A 12,026-nucleotide genomic window follows, 5' to 3' on the forward strand; every position below is an offset into this window, starting at 1 on the left:
CGCCCCGCACCCCAGATCGTCCACCTTGCCCTGCGCCAGGCGGGCGACGAGTTCTCCCGCCGCTACCAGAGGGACTTTGCCCAAATGTCCGGCCAGCTGCACCTGACGCCCTTCACGGCCAGGGGCCGCTTCGTGGCGGTGGTGGAGGAGCTCTTCCGAGACGGGGTTAACTGGGGCAGGATTGTGGCCTTCTTCGAGTTTGGCGGCGTGATGTGTGTGGAGAGCGTCAACCGGGAGATGTCTCCCCTTGTAGACAGCATCGCCGCCTGGATGACCGAGTACCTGAACCGGCACCTGCACAACTGGATCCAGGACAACGGAGGCTGGGTACGTCCCCCCTATCGCTCCTTCCCTCTCCTGGCTCTGGCTCGCGGCTGCCAGAGCCCTGGTGGGCAGTGCTCAGGGGGTTGCGCTCACGTTGCGGGGAGCAGCGAGTTTGCCGGGGGGGCGTCTGCACTGGTGTGCGCTGAAGCAGCCTAGGCCTTCTGTCAGAGGTCAAGTCCCACCTCGTTGTGGGGTCACAGTGGAGCGGTTTGGGATGGGGGGCAGCAGCTACAGCTCAGGAGCGAAAAGGATAAGCGAGGCACCCTCTTCTTTAGCGGTCTCCCCGCTCCTACCCCCATCCGCCCTCGCCCGCTGGCAGCACCAGCCCTGGCCGAGGCAAGGTCCAGCAGTGGAGTGGGAAGGGGCAGCAGCTGTGCGGGACAGGCATGTGGTGGTGAGTCCCCAGCGTGGGGGCAGCAAGGACCACTTGGATGTGCATGTGTGTGTGCCGGCATCCATCCCCGTTAGGGGTGGCGTGCCAGGCCGGTGCACGATGGACACGGGATCCTGGTGCTATGGGTGGGCTGGTGGCCATCGGTTCTGGCGTCTACAGCTGCAGTGGCGACTGGAGTGGGGTTTTATGGTATAGGGTATGTCCAGTGTGAAAAGTCTGTCATGTCTCGAGATGAAACAAAGGTGCTGGGAGCCGTGTCTGTGGGATTGTTCTGGAAAATGAGTAATTGTGATATGATGGGTGACTGTGTTCCTGGGGTAGGGATCACCTCTGGCTGGGGCTGGCTTCAACATCACTCAGAAAGGCAAGATTTCCACTTGTGGAGAATGGACAGGTTTTACACTGGGAGTCAATTTAAAAGCCTGAAGGTTTTTTTCTCTTTTTCCAAAATAAACGACCACATTGAAATTAGAAGGATATTTCTTTCCTTTTTTTCCTGTATTAATTGATATACTGTAACAAAATGTCCCAGCTGCTCTCCCACAAACCAAACCTGTTGTATGTGTAAAGCTTATGATAGTAATACATTGGAGGAAGAAATGGCAGAAGTTATACTGAAGAAGAAACTTTACATATGGTCTGAGAGCTGGCATAAGTCACCTAGAAATGGAGGTCAGCTAGGTAGGACACCAGCAATTTCAGGTCCAGAGAGCTGACTCAGTCACACAGCACACCTTTAGGAGGTGTGTGTAAAGGAATGTAAAATGCAGTATGTTTCCCAGTTAACACGGTTCGCAAGCCTGGTGTTTGTTAAGCATTGCTGCATTAAATTTTTAGCATTGGGTCTCTTGCTAAGTCAGTGTTAGGCTAAGTAACGTTCCACCCGCATTGACCATCTCCATTAAAAAATGAAGATGCTACCTTCCCACTGCTGAACCCGCCTGACTAAAGGGTATTCGTGTCCAGGGATCCAGAGGGCATCTATGTGTGCTGCCATAACGGAGGGAGGAAGGCTTTGGGGACCTTTTCTCAGCAGAAGTCCACATTGCACACCTCCCAGAGGAGTGCTGCAGATCCCTGCCTACAAGTCACAGTGGAGGCAGGATTGTTCTCCTGCTCTCCCCTGCTACCACCAAGAAGAAAAAAAATTCAAGATCCGTGGGGCCAGAAGGGGGAGCAAAAAATGTGTGTGCGTGCATGTGTGTGTCTCTGTGTATTTATATACATATATATGTGTATATGCAAATATGTATATATATACAGACACACAAACACAGACATATATGCACACACATAAGATGACTCCACTCAGTGGCTGGGACCACACTTGGGAGAGAGAGACCTATTCCCGGATCCCCTGTTTCATGGATCACTACAGAGGGTTTGTCGGTGTTTGTTTTTTTTTCACAAAACAGATAACTGGGGAAAAAAAAAATATCCACAAACAGTTCAGGCGTTTGGAGACCTTGGCTGGTTAAAGGATGAGCAGCTAAAGGGTTAGGGATTTTGCGATTGCACTTCTGGGCTGGGATGCCTAACTTGTGCGTAAGTCCCTCCTCAGGCTGGAAGCCCGTTTGTGGAGCTGGGGCCCTCAGTTCGCTCCAGAGCCAGTGAAGTCATTCTGTTGACTCCAGTAAGCTTTGGGTCAAATCCATAAGCATGCTGGAGATGTATTGTCCTGCGGGTGTATTGTGTAAAGAGAAACATAAATAATGAATAAAACCGAGAATGTGAAAAGGCAGGTGTTACCAGACGTGATTGGCCAGATGAGGCACGTGCTGGAGCTGTTTCTTGATGGTTAGAAATACAAGAAATTCGGACTATAAACACTGACTGCCTTGAAACAGAAAAGATTCTTTCTATCAATAGCCATTGCGTTATTTATTGAGGTTTCCTATAAACAAAAGCTCCAGAATTTGGATGCATGTGATGCCATTTACTGCCACGTGTTATTTGTAATGTACACATGGAAGAAGATGTGCAAAATATTACTCCAAGGCGGCTTTTGCCTGTCTGTTTGTTAAATGGCTGGTACCTTTGAGCCATGGGATTATTAAAACACAGGCAAAACCTTCTAGCTGGTTACAAAGACCAGAAGACTAACATCAAGTTGCAAACACAGCTTTTAGGATCCTCTCTTCAGGCAGAAGAAATCAAGGATGGCATGGGACAGTGGGTTTTTCTTCTTTTCTTTCTCTAGCTTTCAGGATCTGTCAGTGGAAAAGGATGCTTTAATATACACAGTCAGTCTTCAGCTAAGCATTCGCACTATACCCCGTGTACAAACCTTATTAAAGTGCCATAAATGGCTCTTCAGAAGTAGCTGATGGCCTTGTAGGTGATGATGCTTTGTAGGACCTCAGCACAGCTGCCTACAAGATCTCCCTGTCACGCAGGTTCCTGCAACAAGTGGGAGTGCCAGCTGTTGTAGCCTTCTCCTTCTTTTTGTTGTGGCTCCCCGGTATGTTGTGGAGTGATGAGTTTATTAGAGGCTGTATAGTAGTAGAGAAGAGAGCATTGGCGTTAGTCACAAGCAAACGTTAACAAAGCGAGTAAGTTGGACAGCATGTGCTTTGTTTGAGTCTGTTGTATGGGCCTATGTCTTACACTTGGGTCTGAAGTTTGGTTACCACATCTTTCTTATTTATCTGTTCAGTTTGAATCGGTTCTGTAAGTTGGCAGTGTATTTTCAGGATCTGAATTATTTATATTGCAAAGAAAACAAAGAAGGAAAGAAGCATCTCAAAGGGCAGGTTGGAGGGGCCTATGGCTGTTGAAATATAAATTTTAGGCACTAGACATCGTTGTTAATGGTGTCTGGGGATTGTTAATACCCTTACAATACACAGTGTCATGGGTTTGTTCAAAACTTAGAAAAAGCAACAGATGGGGACTGCCTGCACGGAGGCTGTATTATTAGCTTGTGGTTCTGGTGGCAAATAAATGCAGCTTTCAAAGATTTTCATGTAGGCCAGGATACCACAATATTGTACTTTGGCCCGATAACATCTTAATTGTGTTACAAAAGAAGTAAGAGGAGAACCAGCTCATCTCTGCAATTTCGTAGTACTTGGTATAATGTATGCTTTCTGACTGACAACTTAATGGCTTCATTTCATTTTTCAGAGCCTGGTGTTTGAGCTGCAGAAGGACTCGCTTGGCAGCGGGATGTCGCACTTGGCGACTTTTGACTTTGACGTAGGGAACATTGAAGTGATGCAGCTGGTGCGAGGGAAATAACTGTGTTTGTCTTGCAGTGATGGGTTCCCTCTTTGGGCACACAACCTAATGTACGCGGGAGCTGTGCTTAGCTCTGGGCGCTTCTAGTCCGACATATGGCTTCTTCCTCGAGCTGTTGAAGAAAAAGCAAGATCATGAGAGCTGTAGAAGGAGACACAGGCACCGTCATATATGTGTAGACAAGTACATTTTTGGTGTAAAGAAGCCCAGGTGAGAGAAGCAGCATCATGTTGAAGTTCAGCCAAGAAAGCATCATTTTAAATGACAATATTTACATTTGATGGTCGTGTGTTTTCATCCGATTCTGTTCTTTTATTGCGGTTCTTTATTCTGTTTGAGAGTTCAGACTGCTTTTGGGGAAGGATTTAGATTTTTGAAATAGACTTTAGGTGGTACATAAGTGCTTGCATGCTCTTGCTGCCTGCCTAGCCAGAACAGTGGCAGAAGCCCCTGGCTTCTTGCTGTTCCTCACCCAAGCCAACCAGGAGCTGCTTCTGCCTTGAAAGAGGAGAGCATGCTGTGCAGTTCACCATTCCCAAGGACTTCTGTGTCCCAAAGCTGGCAGGCATTCTCTGGCATGGCTGCTGTCACTCATGTGCCATCCTCATGCGCAAACGCAGCCAGGGAGAAGCCCCTGCTTTTCCTGGTGACTCCTTGGTTAAGGCCTCTCTGGAAGTAATGGGAGGCCAGAGGTTCTCCAGCCTGGCAGGGGACTATACACCCTCATCTCCAACATCTCAGGAGGCTTCGTCTGCGAGATGGCTGCTGGGTTTTGGGGTGAGATTTCATTTGGCAGAGGAGGAGGAACTAAGGTGTCTAATTCCCACTGACAGATAAGTTTTCTCAGCTGTCTGTCTACAATCAAATGAATAAACACTTCTTGAACCAGTAACTAGACCTCAGATTTCCCTTCTCCCGGATTGACTGTCCTAATCACTGAGCTTCCTTTTTTTTTTTTTTTTTCCCTAGTAAATCATTAGTTTTCTTTGCTTGGTGGCACACCTTGTAAAGGAAGTGTGGAGAGTCGCCGTGCCCCACAATGGTCCATAGCCCCCTCATGAAGGCTCAGGATGGCAGATGTGTCTGCCTCTGGCACAGTGCTAGAGGTCGTGGATATCGGTGTAGCACAGGGGCCTTCCTGTGCTCACACATGGGGCAGTGACCAAGATCTTGTCCCTTTTGTGCTCTGGAGCTGCTGTCCGAGCAGTCTGGCCAGGCACCTGCCTGCACAGCACATTACTTCTCTTGCAAGTCCTAAGCAAAAGTGTCTCACTCATCCAGCATGGGACAGTGCCTGGCTTGGAGCCTGGTGCCCTGCACTGGAGCAGAGGCACTTTGAGTTTTTTTACCAACAACATGTGGCCTTGTAACGACTCAATCCCCAGTGGGGCTAACCCCAAGTCACTGTTTGACTGGTAAAAGGAAACTATCTGAAATCCACTCAGTTAAATAAATGAATTGGCAGTTTCAAGTGTTACACCTTGTAGGTCCTTTGCCAGTTTTTGTGGCTTTGTGGGTTTATAATCGAATTCTCAAAATATTATCAAAATATTTTTCTTTTTTTGCTGTTGCTGAAGAGCGAGAAATTCATTCTCTGGAAGATTTGTGCCGAAGCAAGGAGGAGAAGAGGAAGGGCAGAAAGAGAAAATGATTGTGGTTCTCTAGTCCCTTTCATTTATAATAGCTTTCTCAGTAACTTGCAACAGCATTAGGTTGTGTATTTTCTCAGAAGTCTTGTGTTTGGTTTTTTTCTTTTAAATATATGTATTGACTGTGACCTTTAAAATTTCAGAACCAGGGGTCTCAGTTATGGAGGTGATGTCATTCGCCTTGATCTTGCAAAGAACCGTAAAGTTCAAACAGCAATCCTATTAAAAAGTTTTACTTTACTTTCAATATTGAGAAAGAAGTTAGTTCTGTGCCTGCATTAACACAGGCCTCTCTCGAGCTGCTGCGTTAGCTCTGCTGGGCAGTAAGTAGCTTAGTTTTTTGAGCATGTAGCTTGAAATATGGAGTTGGTAATCCATGAAGAAAATCCAGTTGAGTTTTTCTGACGAGGCACAAGCATTTCTCCAATGGCAAAGCACAGCTCTAGCAGGAGAATCACAAGACCTATGCAATGATGTGTGAAATTGCATGTGGAGCAGAAATATTTTCTCAGCGGCCAGATACCAGGGCCTGGGCTTCCTAAGGCAGCATGGGAACTTTGTCCTGAATTGCCAGCAAACGTTAAACCCCTGTGCCCGATACAGGCGTTCTTGATGAGAGGGTCATCTTTCAGTGGATTGGACCTGGGCTGGTGGAGGGCGGTGGATGTAGAAACAGGAGCAGTGCTCAGCTGTCGCTCCAAAACCTCTGCTGTGGTTTTGTTCTCATGTGATGGTTGGTGCCTGGCACACCGGTGAGACAGCCTCGCGCTCCGCCATCACCACCGAGAGATGCGAGGCCTGGGGCTGGGGGCAGAGCCGGCTGAAGCGGTGGCTCTATACGCCCCTCTACTCTCTAGCACGAGCTGCCAGCAATCTTGCTGTGTCCTTGTCTCCCCTCTTCATTCTGCAGCCACCTCGCAGGGCTAACCCGCAGCGTTTGAGCATGGCCGTCCTGCCCTGGGGCTGCTGGCGAGGCAGCAGGCGCTCACTCCTGGCCTGGGGTCTGGGTCAGCAGCCTCATCAGTTGAGCAGCCATAGGTAAAAACTGTTGCAATAGATCTGATTAAATAACTCTCCCGTGGCAAAGTGAATTTTTATTTTCTGGCTGTTGCATTTCCATCCCTTTTGGTGATCAGGGTTTCAGCAAAGGGTATGGGTGGGCAGGGGTAAGCATGCAGTGTGTGCCCCAGCCATGCACGCTCCCTGCTCCCATCACATGCACGCTTCTGTTTGGTGGGTGTCTGGTCTTTGCCCGTTTTATCTTTCTGCCTCATAGAGGGCTGACAGTCCCCAGCTTTCTGCAGGCCTTTCTGACCATCCCTTTCCACCAGTGCAGCTGGCAATGGGCACTGGGTGCCGGACGTGGTCCCGGGTGCTGCTGCCTGGCCATCGGCCCTGGTGTGCGCTAGGTCCAGCCCTTCCCGCCTCCCTCCCTGGCCTGTTTTATTTTCCTTCATGCCCCTGGGAGGGTGGAGTCTAGCCCTGTTTGGTTTGTTGGGTTTTTAAAAATAATTTATTTATGAGCACCTCGTGGCTGCTCTCCTGCTAATTTAGTAATAATAATAACACTTGTTACTTGGTGGCAGAAAAATACTGATTATTTTTGAGGGCAGTACCGACCTGTTTTATTTTCCATTTCATATATAATAATAGGATGGATGAAGGTGTGTGGTGCCATAAATCATCTCTTCCCCAGCAGGATAACATCCAGGCCTTCTTGGCAAACATGAATGCTGATGACAGATTTGAGGGATTTTTATTTTACTCTGGCTTTCAGTCTCATTAACAATCTGATGGCTTTTTTTTTTTCCTTTTTTTTTTTTTTTGGGCTCTTGAAAGACTGTGAAACCAGATAACTTCCAAATGCATCTAGAAGAGAAGTCTGGAATTTATTTTCTGTTATTTTATCCTGATGTTAGTTTGTTGTCATAATTATTGTATATTGATAGACTTTGCTATATCTCCCTTGCTGGAAAGTTCCTTGCAGGTTTCTGTATTTTACAGTTAATGAGTAAGAAAACAAATCTGATTTTAGAAAGTGTTGCCATTGACTTCAATAGGAACAGGAAGAGGCACTTAATTGGACAATTGTAGTTATGTTTACTTTGTATATGCGGCAAGAAAAATAAGATCAAATGAAAAAGCCACAGGTTTTCAACTAATAGAGAAAAACAGCCTTTTCTGCAATGCATGATTAACCTTTGGGAGCTGTTTTCATGGGAGAGCGGTGAGTGGAAGTACTAAGTTGCATTCAGGAAAGGTTTAGGTATTTATAAGTAAGGGTAAGAAAAACATCTATACGTACGTTTGAATAAAATTGCTTGAAAGGGCAGTCATACACCTTGGGGTAAACTTGACATCAGCAGCTAAAATGAGATCACCAGGTGCTGAGGGTAGACCTGTCTCTAGGGAATGCTATTTTGAAATTATCTACTACATTGCTTCTCCCCCAGAGCACCTGGTGCTGGTCGGTGAGTGGGGACACTAGGATAGATACACAGCCAGTCTCATCCATCCAGGGAAAACTTCTTACTTCTGCATGTGTTTTGTAAAGGTAATTGTAAACGCACTTGTGTTGCCAAGAGCACACACATCACTGAATTTACTCCTTTGCTGACTGAAGATCTGTTACGAGTTGCCACATTTAGAGTTAGTTAAAAGAAATAGTCAACATCCTTCAGTGCATGTATCATTTTATTGCCATTTTATTTTATTGAAGCATAAAAAGGAGGATTCCATTTTGTTGGTTGAAATGGCAACTGAGTGGGCTTCAGTGAGTGATTTATGTACATGGGCCAGGTACAATCAAAAAGAAAAGGCCCCATTTTTGTCACATAGTGATTGAAGGGCTGTCGCACAGTTGTTCGAGAAAGCAAGTGACAGTCAAAACATAACTTCCTCTTCTTGGCTCTGATACTGAGTACATGGTAGTATATGGGGCAAAGCATTAATACGTCTCTCTTTTAGTTAACCCAGCTATGAAATTGGTCTTCTGCTAGCTGTACAGCACACCAAGTCTGGGAAATGTAATGAAGCCCACTATGCTATCATGAGTTGGGCTGATGTTTTTAATTCAAAAAAAAGAAACCATACATGGTACAACACTGAACAAAATGTCCATTGTGGTAATTCGGGGCTTAGAATAAAATTCAAATCTGTAGCATTATATTTTGTCATTGCTGGAACTCACTAGGCTGGGAAAGAGCAAAGTGAGTCAGACTGTGAAACTACCTTGGGGTGAGATTTGAGTGGAGAGAGAAGGTAGAATAAAGAAAGAAAAAGTTAAATGGAAATTGGGCTTAAACTTTTTCAGCTCCACTGTTTGGATGTGTTTAGCAATGCTTGTGATGGAAACAGATTAAACAGATCAGTTTCAGGTGTTGATTTCTAGTTTTTATTTAGGAAAAAAGTGAGCAGTGTGAGAAATGGCAATTGACAATGTTAGTATTTTCCTTTATGTATCAGCACAGTTCATCGGGTGTTTCAAGCAGGAAGTTGTCCTGCCTTTTCCATTCACACCATATGTAAAAGCTGTCTGTGGCACTTCAGGGGAAGGAGCAATAAACTGTGTTACATGCACCTGTAATATGTATCTTCATTCACATGCATTCTTCTGCTTCCACCCACAAGCTTCATTAAGTGTTCAGATACAGGCAGATAAAAAGCAATTTTAAAACATTAAAAAAAAAGAAAAAGTGACTAGTAATCAAGCCTTTGGGCTTGACCATGAGGTTGAAGTTAGTTTTAACTATCTTGATGGACTGAGGCTTAGGAGATAAAACTCCTGTTGTGTGCTCTGGAGAGACTTGCATGAGTCACTGGAAAGTCAGGATAGGACTTTGGATGGGAGGCCAGTCTCCTTCTGCGGTATGGGACAGTCCCGTAGCCTGTCTTTGTGATGGAATAACTATTACCAGCTTTGTCTCTAAAGGAAAGAATTCCTTTCTTAAGAACACTCATCACGCATTCAGACAGTGTATTATAAAATGTAGTAGAGGACATTATTTATAATCTTTTATCTAGAAAAAAAAATTTAAAATAATTCAAAGACAAATTCAAATGCAGTAGTAAACGAGCTGGCTAATTTCCATTAGCAGAGTAAGATGGTCAGTGTTGTAGATTTGTTGAACTTCTCAAGAATGTACGCACAGCTCAAGTAAAAAATGACGTTAAAAAAAAAAGTAAAAATTCCCTCGTTCATAACAGAAGCAAATCCTGCATCGTGCTCCAAGTGTCTGCAAATTTTAGATGAAGTTAGACATATCCAAAGCCCCTCTACTGAAGTCATCTGGCAATTCATAGTAAATCATGCTGTCTAAATATCTAATCCCCAGTCTGCTGCTGGATGCGAAAGGTCCCAAATATAACTGAGAAGGAGGCCTAATGCCCATGGTATTTTCCGGTTCCAGCTTGACCTCTTCTTTTCCTTGTTGCCTAGATCTGCAATAAATAGCAGCGCTGCTGTGCAGCCTGGGTGAAGGAAAGGTTTTCCTCCTTGCAGGGCTGGAGTGCGGCAGCAGGACACACCGGCAAGGGGGGAAATAACCGCTCGCTTGAAATGTCAGGTGGCAATCAAGGCTGCAAGTAAATGAGCCGGCCTGGAGTCTGTTCAGGCTTCTGCAGTAGCTCACGGCTGTCTGCAAAAAATTCCTGCAGTAGAAAATTTGCGTATTTGGCTCTGAACTGAATGTGTGAAATCCTTGCCCGGTTGGAGTCAATAGCTATTTTTTTTCCAGTACAGACACTAAAACCTTTGGTATCCAGCCTCATATAGCAGTGAGCATGTGGGCAGACCCAAAAATGGATCTATAAAGAGTTGTACAAAGCCTTGGTTATAGTGGGTGGTTGGGCACGACTGTGCAGTGGTAGAAAACTGGAGTGAGACTGCCTCGGGTTTTGCCTGGAGAGTGCTCCGCAGCTTCCCTCCGCATTCTGACTGTAAGGGGAACCTGGCCCGGGATGCTACAAACATCCCTCTGAGAGTACCTGTGTGGGCCAGGGGTGGTAGTGTCTCAGCAGGACCACAGCATCTGTCTGGAAATTGGCCCTCTTCAGCTTTAGCCAGGAGAGCTGTGCCTCAGCCCCAGGCACGAGCTGACGAGCCTCCCTGCTGCTTTAGGACCAGGAGGAGGGTCTCCAGCCTCTGCTCTCCAGCCAGGGTGTCACAAGTGGTGGGGAAACCTGTGAAGACATCTGTACCTTTTTTCATATATGTTAAAGTTGATTGTTTCACCAGGGAATAGTGTGTTTACTTTGCAAGCAACTGGAATTTTTTGCCTTTTAAAAATTATTTTATTTCCCCCAACCCAGCGAGAAGGATGCTTGGGGCATGGTAGTACATCCTGCAGGCTGGGACTTCTGTGGCAGTTTAATGGGCTGAAGGAAGAGGCAGCACTGGCACGCTGTTATGCTGTATAAATGGGCTTAGGGTTTGTTTTAGAAAACTTTGTCTCTTTTTCCCCTCTCTGCTCTGTTCTCTCCCTCTCTGCTGACACAAATACATCACAAACGAAACTGTTTAATTTTAATAACTGGCCTAGAGCTAAAACTGACAGTGGGAGAGGAGCTGTTTGGTTTGCAGTCGCTGACAGCTGGAATAAACTACCTGTTCTCTTGGAAGGGATGGACATCCAGCTCATTTGCTTTTGAGGACACTTTGATCCCTAAAGAAACACTTCTCAACAACAACAAAAAAGACTGGAACTGTGGCAGCATGGTGTTACTAACTGTTCTTTATATGTAAGGCTCCAAGTATGATGGTCAAACGCTGTGTGCGGACATCCCTTGTCTCTGTAGTTCAGACCCTTCTGTTGAGAGCAACTTCTCATTGTGAAAGGTCACTGTCACCAGCACCTTGGGAGAGACTCGGGGTCTCGCTAAAATAAGTTTCTTGTGATCAAGGTCCCTACCGGGCTGGTTTGACAAGAGATCTTCAGTATAGCTAAATGGCCTGGGTTCTCAAAACCCTGCTTTGAAGTGATGAAGGCTGGATGATTAAGTTAGATATTAAATAATTTTGCAATGACTAGTTTTACCTCTGGCTCTGTAAGAAAGTCAGCCTTCTTATTTTGCCAGTTCTCAGAAAAAAATGGCAGCACTCCCATTTCCTCTTCTCCTCCCTCAGGGCCTGCCACCCTTTTTATTTTTATTTTTTTCCTCCCAGGGCCATTAGACAACATGCAAATTATTCTTAATAGGGCCAGAACAATACTGCATTCCCAGTGGAATTGTTAGGGTCAAAGCCATCGTGTGCCAGCCCTCAGTGTTGTACTAATTCTGGCTGCATCTGCCCCAGGGTTTGGAGGTCAGGCGGAAGGGGACTGTGAAGCATGGACCTGACCATGACCTGTCCCTGCAGACCCCCTGCCCTACAGCAAGTTCAGGCCAGGCTGTGCCTGGGTGCTCTCCTGGCCCCCCCC

General features: G+C 46.0%; 1 protein-coding gene across 1 annotated transcript in view; it reads left to right on the plus strand.

Annotated features, from left to right (window-relative positions):
• Positions 1-3: 3 nt before the first annotated feature.
• BCL2 (BCL2, apoptosis regulator) overlaps positions 4-12,026 on the plus strand; it is a gene marked incomplete at its 5' end in the record, with an annotated part of 94,168 nt that continues 82,145 nt past the window's right edge. Inside the window, one exon of the mRNA XM_026841384.1 lies at positions 4-327. Coding sequence (XP_026697185.1) covers positions 4-327 — 324 coding nt within the window. The remainder of the gene's footprint in view (positions 328-12,026) is intronic.

Source organism: Athene cunicularia (genome assembly GCF_003259725.1).
Source record: "Athene cunicularia isolate RWA chromosome 2 unlocalized genomic scaffold, athCun1 chr2_part1, whole genome shotgun sequence".
Classification (NCBI taxonomy): domain Eukaryota; kingdom Metazoa; phylum Chordata; class Aves; order Strigiformes; family Strigidae; genus Athene; species Athene cunicularia.